A 20,148-nucleotide genomic window follows, 5' to 3' on the forward strand; every position below is an offset into this window, starting at 1 on the left:
AGCAAAGAGCCTTTTAATCGAGCTAGCTCGAGCTCAGTCCCACACACACACCCACCGGCGCAGCGGCGAGGTGGAGAGAGAGAGAGCCCCAGATCCCAAACGCGCTGATTTATAGGGGGCCTGGGAGAGGTAGGAGGGGTGAGGTAGTGTGGCCTCCGCTGATTGGTCGGGGTCAGGTTGCACATGGGGGCAGGGCGCGACTTACTTTCCTCTTGCATTTCTATTGGCTAATTCAAAGGTGTGGGTTGGGCTCTTGGAGAGGTTCTAGGGCAGGAACCTGACTCCACGAGGTAGAAGACATGGAACAAAAGGAACATGGATTCTCCCCGCCCTTTCAGTCTCATTTAAAAAAAATTCCTGGGTATGTTTTCTTGCTTGATAATGCAGTTATTTATACACACTCATTATTCATCACAGTCACTTTTATTATGTATGAAGTGCAATTAATGTATAAGGCTGTGCACCTCAAAATAAATGTTAACAACAGGTTTTTTAAAAGATTAGAGGAATTTACAAAGCAATATTAAAGTTACATTATGCATACATACACAAATAATTGAAATGTATTATACTGTTTCCTCTGATCATTCATTTATTTATTTTTAAAGATTAATGTAAAAAAGATATAAAAAAAAGTTATGAAGCATATACTAGGTACCATACCCTGAAAATAAAACCTGGAAGGTCATGGTTTAGTGAAAGAAAAAGACACAGATAACTACAAACCATTTGATAATATTTTTAGTTGAGTTAAGCAAAACAAAACCATTTATTGTTGTTCATAAGTACTATCTTCCAGACACCATAAAGTTAATATAATTGGGTACTGCTAAAATAGAGAAAACAAGTAATTCTTTGTGGGGAAGGAAAATAGAGATGAGTTGCAACCAAATTGGTGGTATTTTGAAATTTCAACTAGATCTTGAAGGATAAATATACTTTATTTATGTCGTAAATATTTATATATTTATTTATTTTTATCAATTTTAGAGAGGGGAAAGGAGAGAAATAGAGAGAGGGAATCATCAATTAATTACCTTCCACATGTATCCCGACTAGAGATCAAGTCCACAACCTGGCTGTGTGCTCTAACCGTGAATTGAATTCACCAGCATTTAGTGTATGGGACAATGCTACAACCAACTGAGCAACACTGGCCAGGATTATGCTTTAGTTTTTAAAGAACTGATAGGAAAAAGGGTTTTCCTTATTCTTATCAGAAAGAGTAAACAAGCATAATAGGCACAAAATAGTGTGATATATCTAGAAAACTGAATATTTCTGTGTGGATAGGAAAAAATCTGTAACATAAGGAAATATTTAGCATTATATTGACAGGAACTATAATTTAAAAAATATTAAAATTACACAATCCAGTGCTTTTAAAAGTACTTTGTTCCACTTTACCTATCAAGCTATTAAATATAGGCTTGGAAAATTATACAACTATTAGAGTTAAAGCTTTTAAAATAATATTTTAGAACACAACTCTTCTCAAGAAACAGTCTGTCACTTGTCTTAGTCTTTCCTTCATTTCCTCACATGTTATTTTTATAAGGCACATAATTTTTGCAGTCTTCAAGCTTGAAATAATAAATTACCCCAGGTACAGTAATATATGTGCTAGAGAATGGAGGAGATGATAAAATCTTAGCTTGATATGATAAGCAAAAGAAACTAAGTTAATTAACTTATCTCTGTAATTCTATATGGTATTAATGACTTCTTAAAACTCAGTGAATTGAGAAGGATAATTCCAAGGAAGAATTTAGATTAATTTAAAATTTGGGCAGTATAAGAGGAAATATACTTTTTTCTTTGTCCTCCTATGTTCTCTGACTGGAATAATGGAAATTAGACTGCCAAAAAGACAGATTAACAAGAGAAAAATGGCATGTGTCTTTTTTTTTTAACACAAGTAGCATGTATACATATGGGAAATGGTCCTTGATGAGTAGTAACTCAAAGAAGTGGTCAGAACTCAGGCTTATATAGCATCTTAACAAAAAGCAATACATTTGTACAGAAGTGACAAGACAAAGTGTTTTACACTTCCAAGGGAGACAAACTGTGGGTTGGTGAAACTGAGGAAAACTAATGGAAAATAAGTGTTGTAAGTGAGCTTTGTAATGTAGATTCCTCTCAGTGCCATCTCTAGGATGAACAGTTTAGACTAGTGATGAAGATTCTAAGTCTGCTTTTAGGCAAATAATGGGGAAGGACAGAGTGCATCTGCTATTTCTCAAATGTCTTTGACTCAGAATAATCTTTAAGCCAAAATGGTATAATTTGGAGTGGCATTTTCTGGTCCTGTACATACTCAACTAGTTGTTGAATAGCATGTTTTCCTTTTTAATTGAAATTTTTATTAAGAGAAAATTAGATTCACATACAATTATAAAAAGTAATACAGAGAGGTCCCATGTGCACTTCATTTAATTTCCCCCAATTGAAACATTATGTAAAACTATAGTACAATATTAAAACCTGTGTGTATAGTATATAGACATATACAGTATATGTATATATATATAGACATTATCTTTTTTATTTTTTAATGTTTTATTTTCAAAGAGAGAGGAAGGGAAAGGGATAGAGAGACAAAAGCATTGATGAGAGAGAGACATCAACCAACTGCCTCCTGCACCCCCTGCTGGGGATTGAGCCTGAAAACTAGACATGTATCCTGACTGGGAATTGAACTGGGGACCTCTTGGTTCATGGGTCAATGCTCAACCACTGAGCTATACCAGCCAGATTACAACCCAGATATTGACTTTAATACAATCCAACCATCTTATTCATATTTTATGTTTTACTTGTACTCATTTTTGTTTCTGTAGTTATATCTATAAATTTTATCAAATGTGTAGATTTCTATATTTACTACCACAGTCAAGATACTGCATAATTCTAATGCCACAATAATCTGTCATGTTGCCCTTTTATGACCACACCTTCTCCTATCCTACTACCATCCACATACCATCAGTCTTCCATTTGTAAAATTTTATCTTTTTAAAATGTTATATAAATATAACCATAGAGCACATAACCTTTTGGATTGGCTTTTTTTACTCAGCTTATATCCTTGGAGAGTCATTGAAATTTTCAATGTATTAATAGTTCTTTCTTCTCTATTAGTGAGCAGTATGTTATTATATGTACACTGGAGGCCCAGTGCACAAAATTCATGCACGGGGGGTGGGGGGGTGTCCCTCAGCCCAGCCTGCACCCTCTTCAATCTGGGACTCCTCGAGGGATGTTCGACAGCCCGTTTAGGCCCAATCATGGTAGGATTGGGCCTAAATGGGTAGTCGGACATCCTTCTCACAATCCAGGACTGCTAGCTCCCAACTGCTCACCTGCCTGCCTTCCGGACTGCCCCTAACCGCTTCTGCCTGCCAGCCTGATCACCACCTAACCACTCCCCTGCCAACCTGATTGATGCCTAACTGCTCCCTTGCCAGCCTGGTCACCCCTAACTGCCCTCCCTGCAGGCCTGGTCCCCCCCAACTGCCCTCCTCTGCAGGCCTGGTTCCCCCCAACTGCCCTCCCCTGCTGGCCATCTTGTGGTGGCCATCTTGTGTCCACATGGGGGCAGCCATCTTGTGTGTTGAAGTGATAGTCAATTTGCATATTACTCTTTTATTAGATAGGATATAGTATACTACTTAATCTTTCTCCTGTTGAAGGAGTTGGGATGTTTCTAATTATTGACTAATACAAATAAAACTGCTATGCATATTCAAATACAGGTTTTTGTATAAATATAAGCTTTAATTTCTCCCTAATAAATTCCTAAGGGTGCAATTTTTGGGTCCTAAGGGAGCAGTATGCTTAATTTTATAAGAAACTGTGAAGCTTTTATCCAGAGTGGCTATACATTCTTACTAGCAGTGTATCAGTGATCCAGTTTTTCTTTGCATACTCGCTAACATAATTTCATGACTACTTTTGTTTTAGCCAGTCTTGTAAGGTTTTAACTCATTGGCATTTTAATTTTAATTTTTGTATGATATTGAACATATTTTCATGTTCTTGTTTGCCATCTGTATATCTTATTTCTGTGAAATGCCTGTTCACTTTTTTTTTTTTTTTTTTTGCCTATTTTCTAATTTTGTTTTAACTGCTGAGTTTTGAGAATTCTTTTGTTGATACTAGTATTTGGTTGGATATGGAGATTGCAAATACTTTTATCTGACTGAAGCATGTCTTTTACTGGCTTTCACAGAAGTTTCAATTTTGGTTTGCCTGTATCACTGAGAAAATATTGTGTGTACATATGAGTATATGAAAAAAGATATATATATATATATATTTTAATTTAACTTCACTAGGGAGAACTCCTGAAGACAACTTATCATTTTAATAATGGGATTATTTAAATAATTCATTTATCCCGTCAATGTTTATAATTTTTTTCTTTGCGCTAGGCATCGTGCTAGGCACTGAGGATAAAAGATCACTGACACAGCTCCTTCCCTCTCGGCACTCACAGTTTAGACACAAAGGTGTTGAGTAGTAAACTCTGGGGAACTTTGACCCAAACTGTGTAACTTTCCTGCTCTCTCTGATAACTGCTTTACATAGCACAAGTCAGACTCTAGAAACAGCAGGGTATTAAGTGGAGGAGAAAGTTCTGACGTTGCAGACTAATTTGAAGTTAGACACAGTCAGTAGAAATGCCCTCTCCTCTCTCCTTCAAAAGAGGGGTTGAGGAAACTTAAAGACATTCCCTAAGAAAGACAGGAATAATACTGATTTTAAAATCCAAGGTTAAGTACAATAATAGATTATTCTACTTAAGCCAGGAGTTAAATTAGTAGTATAAATGAGGTTTCTTACAGCTGCTGTATATGGCTCACAATTGGACTCTTCAGTTTCTTTGCAGCCAAAGCAAAGAGAGAAATATGACCAGTTACAATTTTATATTTTTCATATGCAGCTTTTCCTGGCACTGAGCCCTGAAAGAAATTTCTCCCATGGGTCCTTGTATGAAGAGGTCACTGTGTGAAGTACTGCTTTCAGATACTGTATCCTGGGAATTATAACAGTGTTTTTCTTATGGCTACTTCTTAAAGCATCCTTCATTTAAACCAAGGGCATAATGCCAAAGCTCAATTCAGCAAGAGATTCAGAGAGGGACAAAAACACAGCTATTTTAAAATGTATATTGTTCTCTGATGATTTGGCTTGATTGAGAGATAAAAATTAAAGTACACAGAAGGATAGATAACTTTCCTAAAGGGAATTCTTCATGAATGTATTTGTTTATTCAATTTTTGTTGAAAATCCATCAACAGAAAGTTTGGGGTTACAAATGTATCATAAATTTATAGTAAAGATATCTTCATTGCTAATTAGAGATAGAATTATGTGCTTTAGATAGTCAATAAGCAGACAGTAAAGTAGGGCACTTCTGGAAATTGAGTGGTTTAAACCACTAAAAATTCTTTTTAATACTAGAAAAGATGCACTTAGGTACCTGCAGAGGAACCAACTTTCTCTCATAAAAAATTGAATGGTGAGTAGAGTTTTGCCCTGAAAATGTTATACCATAGAATATGACTGTGATAGTCATGATTTGATTATTTTTCCATTGTGATTAAAGGCAATCACTTATCATGGTCATAAAAACAAACAAACAATAAAAAAACAAAAAAAATGAAAATGTCTTCCTTGAAATATATAATTTTGTGCTTTGTGAATTTTCTGGTGAACCATCCAGATTTCTATTAGCAAAACATACCAGTAAGTCAATAAATCTCTGGTATATTTTATAGACTTGTTGAATTATTTCTACTTGATTAAAACTGGTCTGATAAGTCAATTCCACTCTCTGACCTGGGACTATCTATAGTTGAGAAGTTTGTGCTCTTTTAATTCTCTTCATTTGTCCTCCCTCCCTTCCTCCCTTCCTCCCTCCCTTCTTACCTCCATCCTTCCCTTTTCCCTTTGTCTCTACTTTTCTCCTTTCTTTCCTCCCTCCCTTCCTTCCTTTTTTATAAAAAAAATAATTAGATATTTTTTATGAGGAGGAGAGTTTTTGTGGTTTGTTCAATCCATTCTCTGAGGGAGATCTCAGAAAGTTTACCATATTGTATATGTATGTCCACATATACTCAGGAATACAATACCTGTGATCCACCTTGTTCTGGATCACAGATGACCAAATTGGAGCCACAGAGTTATTGTTATAATGTACTAGTAGATCCCAAGCCTATTTAACATGCATGTAATTAAATAGATGTGTACTAAGAACCCTCGACAATCAAAATGTACATGTACTACGACTTTAAAAACCATAAATACCACTCCAATATATGCAATGGTCCATCCTATATAATAAAAGCCTAGGTGGCATCACGCCCTCGTGTGATGCCCTCACAAGATGGCCACTACAAGATGGCTGCATGCACAGTGGAGGCAGGGCCTGGTGGCCGCTCTGCATGGTGAGCCCTGGGGGTCCCGCCACTCTGTGCGGCATGGAGGAGGCAGGTCCTGATGGAGGAGGTGGGTCGTGGCAGGGGAGGATAGTTGTGGGCGATCAGGCCAGCAGGAGAGCAGTTAAGTGTCAATCAGGCCAGCAGGGGAGTGGTTAGGGGGTGATCAGGCTGTCAGGCAAAAGCAGTTAGGGGCAATCAGGCAGGCAGGCAGGCGAGCGGTTAGGAGCCAGTGGTTCCGGATTGTGAGAGGGATTTCCCCCGAAGGGTCCCAGATTAGAGAGGGTGCAGGCCGGGTTGAAGGACACCCCCCCCCCCACCGCCAATGCATGAATTTCGTGCACCAGGCCTGTAGTAAAATATAATAAAGTTAACCTAGATTGACACATTGTGACTTTGGCTTAGTTCACTTACTTGTTGAATGGTTTATCTTTCTAGGCAGCCCCTAAATGATCCCCATTGAATTCCATATATCAGTGAAATTATTAATTCTTGACATTCTTCTACCTTTGAATTTACTTGAAAAAAGTTGAAACCTCCGATTTAAGTTTATATGTGCATAGGTAAATTTTACTAAAAGTACAGGAGGGATTGTACATTATATAAGTCAAATTAGTGTCATAAATGAATATTACACTTTAAAACTTTATGAAGCCAACTAGTATAGTAAGAGGCCAGGCAGTCATTTTGGAAATAGAACCTTTATTAAAATTTCTGGGATGACCATCTACTATTTAGGGACTCAGTTTTTAACTGTTCTTTATATTATTCTCCTTGTATGTAAAGTATAACTTAGTGTCACAAGATTGTTGTGATAATCAACAAAGATAATGGTTAAGTATATTGTTTGAAAAAAATGTTAAAGTATATTGTTTCACAAAAAATTAAAATATTGTATTATATATATATATATATATATATATATATATATATATATATATATGGGCAAAAGTAAGTTTACAGTTGTAAGTATGCAAAACAGAATTTATCTTTGTATTATTTATTCATTAGTTATTATATTATATATTAGAGGCCTGGTGCATGAAATTCGTGCACGGGGGGTTGTGTCCCTCAGCTCAGCCTGCACCCTCTCCAATCTGGGACCCCTATAGGGATGTCCGACTGCCCATTTAAGCCCAATCCCAGTGGGATCGGACCTAAACGGGCAGTCGGACATCCCTCTCACAATCCAGGACTGCTGGCTCCCAACTGCTCGCCTGCCTGCCTTCCTAATTGCCCCTAACCACTTCTGCCTGCCAGCCTGGTCACCCCCTAACCACTCCCCTGCCAACCTGATTGATGCCTAACTGCTCCCCTGCCAGCCTGTTTGCCCCTAACTGCCCTCCCCTGAAGGCTTGATTGCCCCCAACTGCCATCCCTTGCAGGCCTGGTCGCCCACTACTGCCCTCCCTTGCAGGCCTGGTCCCTCCCAACTGCCCTCCCCTGCTGGCCATCTTGTGGTGTCCATCTTCTGTCCACATGGGGGCAGGATCTTTGATCACATGGGGGCAGCCATCTTGTGTGTTGGAGTGATGGTCAATCTGCATATTACTCTTTTATTAGATAGGATTATATTATTAACTTGGTTTTGCCCACCCTGGTATATTTTCCATTAGCTAGACCTTTCAGACAAAAATCTGAGTTTTCAACATGTTTTCAGACAAAAATCTGAGTTTTCAACATGTTTTTCCTCCTCAAATTTAGTGCTAGGTGACTATTACAATTTAAGTGGCTACCCTTATGTTTAAGATATATAATTTAATTACAGGTCTATCAATAGACTATGTGGAAAACAAGCTTTATTGGATCAGTTCCGGAAATGGAACCATAAATAGATGCAACCTAGATGGTGGTAATTTAGAAGTAATAGAGTCAATGAAAGAAGAATTAACAAAAGCTACAGCCCTAACCATCATGGGTAAGTACAGTGGTTCTATAGTTAGGATGTTATTATTGATTGGGGGTTGATTAATTATGATCATTTAAAAGCTGAGAAGAGTCACTGCTCCATTAATTCCAGAAGCACATTTAAATTGCACATCTCTGTGAGGGTTTTTTTTCCCCTTCTTCTTCTTTTCTTAACATTAGCGAACAAACTTGTAACATTATACAGATCAGGGACTTTACTATTATTGATTCTTGGATTACTATGAATTGTTTTATTTTATGATTATTTTTTATGTTCTACTGAAGTGTTTTAACGTGTAAGGGCCTTGTGTATTTGTCACAATAACAAATGTGGCTTATCTCTACTTATAAAGGATAGCTTGATCCATGCAGATAATTCAAGAGACAAGGCCACAGGGTCCATTGAACAATGATAGAAATTATTCTCCAGCAAAAATTCTTTTCTATACAGGCATACCTCAGAGATATTGCAGGATGGGTTCCAAACCACCACAATAAAGCAAATATTGCTAGATAGTGAGTCACACTAATTTTTTGGGGGTTTCTCAATGCATACTAAAGTTATATTTGCACTATACTATAGTCTATTAAGTGTGTAATAGTATCATGTCTAGAACAGCAATGTATATACCTAAATTTTAAAAAATACATTATTTCTAAAAAGGCTAGCCATCATCTGAGTTCATCAAGAGTTGTGATTGGTGCAAGGTCTTGCCTCAATGTCAATAGCTGACAACCGGTAAGAGTAGTGGTTGCTGAAGGTCCTGGTGGCTGTAGCAATTTCTAAAAATAGGGCTACAATGAAGTTTGTTACATCAATTGACTCTTCTCGTCATAGTAATTTCTCCGTAGCATGCAATGCTGTTTGATAGCATTTTACCCATGGTAGAGCATTCACAATTGGAGTTAATTCTCTCAAACTGCTTTACCAACTGCCACTGCTTTATCACCTAAGTTCCCATGATATTCTAAATCCTTTGTTTATCATTTCGACAACCTTCACAGCATCTTCACCAGGAGTGAGTTCAGCAACAAGACAGCTTCACTTTCTTACCATTTGTATGTTCACTAAAACAGAAGCACTTTTTGTTTTCTCCAAGAACTTTTCCTTTGCATTCACAACTTGGCTGTTTGGTCCAAAACATGGAGCTTTTGGCCTGTCTAGGCATTCTACATGCCTTTTTCACCAAGCTTAGTCATTCTAGCTTTTGATTTAATTATGTGTGACTCTTCCCTTCTCTTGAACACTTTGAGGCCATTATAGGGTTATAAATTGCCTAACTTTAGTATTATTGTGCTTCAAGGAATAGGGAGGTCTAATGAGAGGGAAAATGATGGAGAACAGCCAGCTGCTGGAGCAGTCAGAACAACCCACCATTTATCAATTAAGTTAACTGTCTTACATGGGTACAGTTCCTGGTTTCCTAAAACAATTACACCATAACAAATATAATAATGAAAAGTTTATATATTTGAGAATTACCAAAATATTACTATATTACTAAGAGCAATGCCAGAGAGTTTACTGTCTATGTTTGTGTTTTTTTTCTAGGAATTTTATGGTTTGGGGTCTTCCATTTAAGTCTTTAATCCAATTTGACTTTATTCTTGTATAGGATGTAAAAAAAGTGGTCTAGTTTTATATTTTTGCTTCTATGTGCCCAATTTTCCCAAAACTATATATTAAAGAGACTGTCTTTACTCCATTGTATATTCTTGCCTCCTTTGTCATTAATTGACCATATAGGTGTGAATTTATTGCTGGGCTCTCTATTCTGTTCTGTTGATCTATATGTCTGTTTTCATGCCACTAGAATGCTGTTTTGATTACTATAGTCTTGTAGTATAATTTGGTTATCAAGTAGCATGATACCTCCAACTTTGTTCTTTCTAAAGATTGCTTGGGCTCTTCAGGGCCTTTTGTGGTTCCATATAAAGTTTAGGATTATCTGTTGTAGTTCTGTGAAAAAAAAAATTGTCTTTGGTATATCTATAGGAATTGTGTTGACTCTATAGATTGCTTTGGGTAGTATGGATATTTTAATTATGTTAATTCTTCCTGGTCAAGATGGTAGAGTAGATAAACACTGGGCTCATATCCTCCAATGACCATATTAAAATTACAACTAAAATATAGAACAACTACCCTTGAGAACCACTGAAAGACTAGCTGAACAAAACTCAGATAACTAAGGATATAAAGAAGAAACCATATTGAGGCTGGTTGGAAGGGCAGAGACACAAATGGTCTGGTCCCATACCCATGTGTGGTGGTTAGGAATTGGGAGGGATGTCTCAGCTACAGATATCCCTGAGGAGCAAGGGGTCCCAGCTCCACCCTAGGCTCCCTAGCCCAGAGCAAGAGTGCAGAGAGGATGAGTACCCCAACATCTGGCTGTGAAAATCAGCAAGGATTCAATCCAGGTGACACTGAGGGCTGCTATAGACACAGGGGTCCTCTTAAAGGGCCTGAGCATAGACTCACTCTCTCATGAATACCAACCTTAGACTCTAGCTAGGAGACAGCAGCACTAGAAGTGCCAGGGACACATGGAGAGGAACTGAATAGTCTAACTATAGGGGATGACTGGAGGGGCAGCTCTCTCCAGGACTGAAATGCTATCAGGGGCCACTGCTCCTTTCTTGAATGCTCCCCACACCCAGCCAGCAGGCACAGATGGAAGTGTGGAAGGTGACATGCTTCAAATGCAGTACCGTCTGTGCTTTACCTTTTCTCCATTGTGTCAAGGAACAGAGTTTACTTTATCAGGGTTGATTTGCACATTGTGTCCAATGGCAGTTGACAAGGACTCTTGACGCCTTTTGCTGTGGACTGATGTTTGTGTTCTCCTGAATTATATGCCGAAGCCCTGAAGGCATGTGGAGGTGTGGGCATTTGGAAGTCTATTAGATTGTGATTGTAGAACCCACATGGATTAGTGTCCTTCTAAGAAGAGGCCAGAATGTTAGCCTCTCTCTCTACGCAATGTGAGGATAGAGCACGGAAGTAATGGCATCATGATCTTTGACTTTCAGACACCAGAACTGTGAGAAACCCTTTCTGTGGTGTAGGCCATGAAATTTTTTTGGCATTTTTGTTATAGTAGCCTAAACTAAGACATATTTCCAGTTATTAGATATAAGCCGACTAGGTTGTAACTTTGAACATTAAACTATTCCTCACTTTAAAAAAAAATGACCCTGTCCATTGTCTTTTTCCAACTGTGAGAGTTAGCAAATACAGTAGTTTTTGCTTTTAAATACAATAGCTTGTAGCTGTAAAATTTTATCTATTACTTACTTACCTTAAATTTTTTTCCTCAGTATTTAGCAACTCCTTTTTTTAAGGAATTTTTTTTATAAATATACTTCAGGTTCATGAAATAATGATACACTAAAACATTTTTCTTATATGATTTTCAAGTGGCTTATGCTATAAGATAATGTATAGGCAGCTATGTTATACTTAATTATTGATTACCTAGTTTTCAAATATAGTTTATTTGTTTGCTTTTATTCATCTTTTTAATAACACTGGTATTTTCCTGATCATTAATATCTGCAGGAGACAGTGAGTTAAATACAAATTAATCAAGTTGCCATTCAATTTTAGGTGCCTTTGTGAGGAGGAGAAGGTTAAAACTATTGACTAAAATTAGGGCTTGTGGGTTATTTATGTATTATATTTAGCATATGCAGTTTGAGAGCAGACTGTATATATTGTATTCACACTGAAGAGAAAGTTTGAAAATCAATTCATGGAGCTGAGAGAAAATATACAAATAAAACAAATGTACTGGCAGAAATAGGTTTATTGGTATTTGGAGAAAATTAAGATGCAATTCAGGAAATTGTAGGATGATGACTTATCTGTTTTTTTTTTATGGGGGCAAATGGATCATTGATTTAAAATAGAAGTGAGAGTAAGGGGATTATTCAAGCAAACTTGAAGTAATATGTATGTCTTTATAGAAAATACCTCTCATTGGTGAATTTAATGGTTGGTATCTTATTTATCATAAGTGATCTTGACATAGTACATTAAAATGAGTCATGTAATAATTTGTCAAGTTTCGCTAGAGCAAAAGGGTTTGAGTCCAGAGCACTATAAAGGGCACAAGCTTAAATTTAAAGCTCTATACTACATGCACATCTTATGAGATGTTTATTCATTGTTCCCTGCTAATCCATTGCATACACAGTTACTCTCATTGAAATTCAATTATACATCTACTTTTATTGTTGTACTTTTATGGGACTAAGTTATCTTGAGAAATTACTTTTACCATGATATCTGAATCATGTACATATAGTCTTCATTGTATGATTAAAACATAGACTTTTAGAATTAAATGTAAGCTTTAAATATTACTACATTTATCACTTTTATCAATTAAACAAGTATACTTTAGGTTTCTACTATTCATTAACCAGCTATGGTTCTGGTACAATTACTAGGCCTTAGTTTTCTATTACTAGCCTTAGCTTTCTATTCGTGACCAAATGAGTTACAAAGTCCTAAAAACCTTGTATGATTTTATCACTAATGTTTGACTCAACGGTGCAGGAAATAGTTTAAAATAAACCATCCTCTGAGTTGAAGCAATATAGGAGAGACAAAAATTGTCAATAAAAATAAAGTTCACTTGTGAAGTTATGCTAATCAGAGTTCATATTAATCTGTTTTAGAAGTTTAGCAAAGTTACTCAATTTTGACATTTAATTAGGAGTTTGGTGAATGTTTACAACATAGAGTTGCTTAAATTTCTTGTCTTTAGAATGGATTGATACTTTTTATAAATATCTAAGTAGCTATATCCAATATCCATCTAATCTTTGAATCACTTGAAAAAATTGGCTAAATTCTTTTTAAAATAAAAGAAACTTTGAATTATGGGTAAGGCCAAAAAATATTATTTAATTATGCATTTTCAATGAATAGTTACGCTCTCCGCTGAATTTATTTCTTATTAATTGCAGTTTAAATATATTATACTATTGATTTGTTTTAAGTAGCAATTTGCCATAATAAGTTTAATGTGTAAATATTAGAAGGATATTGAATTTTGTCTACTGTTAGAGTCTATCAAAAAATAAAAAAAGGCATATTCTATGAGCATTTTTAGTCTCCTCTCAGATATAAACTCAAACCTATAATGAGTTAACTTCCCTTGATTTAGTTATGCCCACACTTGTTTTAAATCAGTGTTAACAAAACAATAATTTGCCCTTTAGGGAGCCCTTGAAAAACTTTAATAATACTAACCCGTAAGGACATTTGCTCCTACTTTTCATAGGCTCACTTCACAAATTTGAAATAATCATTATAGTTCCTATGGAGAGTCTAGCACATGGATAGTTTGCCCTAGGAAAGCCAAGGCTGTCAGATTAAAATGCTTCCAGAACCAACTGAATATGCAAGTGAAGGTCATATTTATTTGCTCAAGAATGGATATAGTTTTGCCCTACCTGGTTTGGCTCATTTGTTGGAGCATTGGCCCAAGGACTGAAGCATCCTGGGTTCAATTCTGGTCAAGGGCAAGTACCTCTGTTTCAAGTTTGATTTCAAACCGGTTGGGGCATGTGTGGGAGGTAACCAATCAATGTGTCTCTCTCACATTGATGTTTTTCTCTCTCTCTGTCTGTCCCCCTCCCTTCCACTCTGTCTGAAAAAATCAATGGAGCCCTAGCTGGTTCGGTTCAGGGATAGAGCATCAGCCCGCGAACTGAAGGGTACTGGGTTCAATTCTGGTCAAGGGCATCTACCTCGGTTGCAGGCCCCTCCCTGGTGGCCCGGCCCCAGGCCCTGGTCTGGGCTCATGTAGGAGGCAACCAATCGATGTGTGTCTCTCACATTGATGTTTCTCTCTCTCTGTCTCTCCCCTTCCCACTCTCTCTAAAAATTAATGGAAAAATATCCTCAGATGAGGATTAAAAAAAAAAAAAAGATACAGGATATAGTGTTAATATTGTTGGGGATTAAATGTTTCTAATGTTTCTACTGGAGTTTCTACAAGAAAGCTCTTAAAATTGCCTAGGCTCTCTGCTGACTCAAAGGAACTCCAATCTAAAGGCCACAAAGTATTCTTTACTTATGGTAACACTTAAGCTCTCTCAGCTAATTTCTCAGTTATATGCTTTTTAAAATCTGTATCTGTATTCACTTCAGCAAAATATTATGTGGTATAGTGACTAAAGTTAGGATTTATTAAAAGTAAACCATCTCTAGCACTCAATTTGTATACTTGTTATGAACCTTCAAATATATACATATTAAAAGTAATAGAAATTTGAAAAATATGTGTACAATAGACAGCCCATAAAATTGGCATGCAGAAATCATCAAAAGTCCTTGTCCTACTTCCTAAGATAAATTATTATGGCCAATTGTCCTGACATGTACAGAGCATTATTAATGATGGGGTGAGGGTGTGAGTCTGGGGCATTTAGTCTTGTTAAGATCCTTAGACTGAGCACTTGCAGATTCACTCTGAAATCTAGTCTGAAAGGATCCTATACCCTACTCTTCTTATGCCCATGCAGCGGGTCTGATAACTTCAAAGTTCTTGACTTCAATAGTGTACCTTATGGAGTCATTCTCTCTGTTCTATGCAATGCAAGTCCACTTTATTTGTTGCCAAGTTCAGGGTTTTTGTTTGCTTTTTAAAATCAAAGCTTACTAAATATATCTCTCCCTCTGAATGTGAAAAGGGGCTGAAACGTAGTTTCCGTTCCTTCGATTGCCAGTTTTCCCTTTATAATCTGAGAGCTCTCCCCTTGGATTTGTTGTTTTGTTTCCTTTCACTGTCTCCTTAGGTAGTACTGGACATTTTGTATGGGTTAATGCAACAACCCCTTACGTCTGTTCATGCTCTGTATCTCCAGTTTCCAAACTATCAGGCCCTGCCATGTTCTGACCTGCTGTAGCACCCCCTACTCAGCTCTAGTATTTTAGAGCTGGGATAGCACTCACAACTTACTCTGAAATGCTCATTTTGTCTTCCTTTTCATTCAACAAAAGTTGTATGTCACAGCATTCGTAGTTACACCTTAGGGTCAATGAGATTTGTTAAAACCCAGTCGTCTGAGATTCAAGTTTAAAGATGTTGATTAAAGTTAAGTGCTGTTTTCACTGCCCAGAAGAGCCTTTCCTGTCATAACTATTTTCATTTAATCCTCCTCTACCCCCACGTCAGTCAGTCAGGTGCAAATCCAGGCAAATTGTTCCCCTCTCTCTGATCATACCTGCTTCTTTCTTTCTTTTTTGTGGGGGAGGAGGGCCCAGGGAGGGAAAAGGAAAAGGGACAGGCTCTGGCAGCTCCTAGGAGGGAGAGTGAGCCATGCCTGCTTATTTCTATTTGTCTCTATTTTTCTTTCTTGACTGCTTTTTATATTTATTAGCTACCCTAATAGGTGAAATACCACCCTTCAAGGCCTACTTCAACTTTACCTCAGTTTGATTTAGAGATTTTTTATTCCTCCTATGAACTTTCTTTTGTATTTTCCTAATGCAGTAGAATGTTGTCTGTTTTTTCCTTTAATGATTGTGAACATGTCTCACTTCATAATTTGGGACCACATTTTATTCATATATGCATCATTCATGACACACAGCAAGGTGCTTACACTGAATACATTTCAATAAGTAGGAGTAGAATGTATGAATAAATAAAACAATGGCCATCCGTGCAGAAAATCATCTGCCACAACAATCAAATTATATTTTCAGTAAGATCAGGAACATGTTTATACAGAATGGTTACAACCCTAAATTTAAAGATAGTAGGTTCTCCATATCTGTGGGTTTCACATCCACAGATTCAGTTAACTACAGGTTCGAGGAAAAAAAATCCTAGAAAGTTCCAAAAAACAAACCTTGAGCTCGTTGAACTTGCCAAGAGTTGAGCACACCACTAAATCCACATGAATGAAGTGATGTGTATGTATACCCTGTAGTAGCATACATGCAAATATAGTTTATATGGAAATCTACAGCATCCTATATAATAAAACCCTAATATGCAAATTGACCGAACGATGGAAAGGCCAATGGCTATGATGCTCACTGACCACCAGGGGGCAGTCACTCAATGCAGGAGCTGCCCCCTGGTGGTCAGTGCGCTCCCACAGGGGGAGCGCCACTCAGCCAGAAGCCAGGCTCACGGCTGCTGAGCGCAGCAGCCGTGATGAGAGCCTCTCCCACCTCTGTGGCAGGCAGACATCCCCAAGGGGTCCCAGACTGCAAGAGGGCGCAGGCTGAGGGACCCCTCCCCCACCCAGTGCACCAATGTCATGCACCGGGCCTCTAGTTTTATATAAGGAACTTGAGCATCTGCAGAATTGAGTATCCTTGGGGGTGTCCTGGAATCAATCCACGCCATGGATGTTGAGGGATGACTGTATGTGTTGAAATAAATATGAAAAGAAGTTGCTTTAACATATAATAATTTGAATTAAAAATGAAAGAAAATGAATAACAAGATAAATGTATATAATATAGGCAAACATTTCTGGCACATGTTGTATGTACATATGTACATAGATGTGCAAGGAAAGAAAGGTTGTTTTGGATTGTGTTTGCTCTCAAAGGAACTAAACAGATTATTGGAAGAAGAAGAAAACTGTATCCATAAACATAAGCAAGTGAAAGAGTTCCAAAACTAAAGAAAAACTATGGTGTTTTGAATGTTTTAAGCTCTTAAAGTTAGTCTCTCACAGCTGGGCCTAACAGCATTATTGTCTTTAATAATAATAATAATGATAATAATTGATAGTCTAAATAAATAAAGCATTCTAGTGTTTAATTTACAAATCTTAACTCATGCATTTCTCACTTCAATCCCCTGAGAGAGGAACCATTAACATTACTTATTTCAGAGGTTCCAGCTGAGGTCCAGCCAGCCTGAATTAATTGCTCAGGTTAAACAGTTAATAAATGGTGTAGCAAGCTTTCTAAATCATGATTCTTTGAAAGGAAATTAATTAGAAGGTGGCTAGTGGGGCAGGACTGGGCTAGATGGGCTGGATGCCCTGGAGCCAACCTCCCGTGGTCCCTCCCCAGCTGGCTGCACCTGGGGTGGCGCTGCAGTTTGAAGGGCATCTGCGGAGTCCCTCCAGCAGGTGGGGTCCATTGGCCTGGCCTGCGGGGATTGGGCCGAAAGTGGCTCTTCGACATCCCCCGAGGGGTCCCAGAGTGTGAGAGCTCCCGAGCTCCCTCCTCTCTGGTTCTGGGGTGCATCACCCAAGAACTGCTGCTGCCAAGTCATGGCAGCTCAGCAGCTCCTGCATGTGCTCCCTGGTGGTCAGTGCATGTCATACCTACTGGCCGGTCGGCCGGTCGGCTGGTCGCTTAGCCTTTTATATATATATATATATAGATATGTAAAATAAAATTTTATGTAGCTATTAAAATGGGGTAAATCTATATACTGATTTGAACAATAACCCAAAATATATTTTAGTTGAAAATAGGTAGGTTCAAATAGCCTAGTACATGCTGCTTTAATTTTTATTATATACTAGAGGCCCGGTGCATGAAGTTCGTGCACTTGGGGGGAGGGTCCTCAGCCTGGCCTGCACCCTCTCACAGTCTGGGAGCCCTCGGGGGATGTCTGAGTGCTGGCTTAGGCTCACTCCATTTTAGAGTCACAGTGCTGGGTAGAAAGGGTTACTACTCATTCTAGTGGACAAAATAGGGAGACTGGTAAATATCCTATAAGACACAGCATCATCTCCCTAATAACAAGGAACTCTTTGGCCCAAAATGTTAATAGTGGTAAGCTGGAGAAAACTGCACTGTACCAAAAAGATTCCTGTTGACCCTCAGAGGCCAATCAACTAACTGTATGAAGCCTGATATTGTGACTGTAGAGCTATCATCACAAATTTTGGCTAAAATAGAAATCCTTAAAAAAGTAAAAGTGAACGTGGCATTTATAAAAGCTGGTGGTAGGAATTGCCTTGAAGAGAAAGATCCAGTGGCAGAGAATGGAAGGAAGATACATATCTTTTATGTTTGTGTTTTTTTTCTGAAATACAATTTAATGAAAAATGGTCAGGATTGGCATCTTATGCTTACACTTATTCTATACTTATATACTGTATCAAATAATAAAGATAATACTTTTTAATAAAGAAAGGGAAGGAAGGAGGGAGGGAGAGGAGAGAGAGAGAGAGAGAGAGAGAGAGAGAGAGAGAGAGAGAGAGAAGCAGAGGCATTGATCAGTTGCCTCTGGGGATCAAACCCACAATCACAATCCGGGCATGTGTCCTGACTGGGAGTTGAACCCAGCACCTTTTTGGTGTAAGGGACAAGGCTCCAACCAACTGAGTGACACCATCCAGGCCCATATAATATTCTTATCTGTCCCAATTATAATGCAGGCATTATTTAGGTGCTAGAATCTAGCAGGGCATAACAATTCACTGTCATTAGGTGCTGATATTCCCTGGGGTGGGGGAGGGGGGGCCCAGGAACAGTGTATAAGCAAATAAGTGAAATAAAGTTTGTCAGGTGGTGCAAGTGCAAGGTACTAAGGGAGAAAATTCAACCAGGGCAAAGGAATAGGGAGTGCAGAGGTGGGTTGAGAAGGAGCAGGCCTTGGCGATTTTCTCTGAGAAATGATAAGCAAAATTTTGAAGTGAGGGACTGAGTTGTTCAGGTATCTGGGGGGAGAACATATAAGGAAGACAGAGCTTATAAGGAAGAGAAAATGAAATTGCAAATTTACTATTTGACCATATTTTTAAACACTTTTGCTTTTGAAAGGGGAGCATATGGCCATCTAACCTACTTTCCCCCTCCATGAAACTTTTACTACATTTAAAAAATACCTGATCTGCCGAAACCGGTTTGGCTCAGTGGATAGAGCGTCGGCCTGCGGACTCAAGGGTCCCAGGTTCGATTCCGGTCAAGGGCATGTACCTTGGTTGCGGGCACATCCCCAGTGGGGGGTGTGCAGGAGGCAGCTGATCGATGCTTCTCTCTCATCGATGTTTCTAGCTCTCTATCCCTCTCCCTTCCTCTCTGTAAAATATCAATAAAATATATTAAAAAAATAAAAAATAAAAAAATAAATAAATAAAAAATACCTGATGTTTAATGGGGTGTCACTGCAGCCATTAATGTATCTACTAAAATAGAATACATAGTTAATTTATGCATATGAGCTAAAAGTAGTAATCTGCAGTAATTCTGTAACGGGAAGCTTTTAGCCTTCATGTGTATGAAATTACTAATGATGATGAAATTATTTCTGCTTTCTTTCCACTGTATTATATACAATGTTACTATTAATGATTATGCATTTTAATAAAAAATAAAAGAAATTCTGATAAATATGATTACTTCAAGCTATTATGGTTAATGTTTATACAAATATTAAAGCATAAAATCAGCCATATGAAGAAAATACTAGTTATAGTCAGAACAAAATTAACTTTGAATAATTTCTAGTTTTCTTGTCTTAACTTCAAATGTTCTAAAATTAAAAACTTGAATGATTTATATGTATATGGAATTTTATTACACAAGTTAAAATTACCTAGACTTAGAAAAATTAACTTAGTTTTTTTTTTTTAAGATTTACTATTTTTGAGATAATGATCTCTAGAGACCAGATAATATATTCATAAAACATTACTCAATAGAAAGCATTCATGAACCATGGAAAATAATGCTTGAGAATAATTTTTTAAAATGAAGAGTCTCTAAAAGAAATTAGAAAAATTAAGCCAATTGCTATATTTTTCAAAGATTTAAAAATGTTAATATTATTAGATAAATGATCATCGG

General features: G+C 37.5%; 1 protein-coding gene across 2 annotated transcripts in view; it reads left to right on the forward strand.

Moving 5' to 3' along the window:
- LRP1B (LDL receptor related protein 1B) overlaps window positions 1-20,148 on the forward strand; it is a 1,782,191-nt gene that overhangs the window by 1,209,609 nt on the left and 552,434 nt on the right. For both annotated transcript variants that reach the window (XM_080670835.1, XM_080670834.1), the window contains exon 32: window positions 8,215-8,364. In XM_080670835.1, the coding sequence (XP_080526961.1) occupies window positions 8,215-8,364 (150 nt within the window). The remainder of the gene's footprint in view (window positions 1-8,214; window positions 8,365-20,148) is intronic.

The sequence above is a fragment of the Plecotus auritus genome (assembly GCF_963455305.1).
Source record: "Plecotus auritus genome assembly, chromosome: 5".
In the NCBI taxonomy this organism is placed as follows: domain Eukaryota; kingdom Metazoa; phylum Chordata; class Mammalia; order Chiroptera; family Vespertilionidae; genus Plecotus; species Plecotus auritus.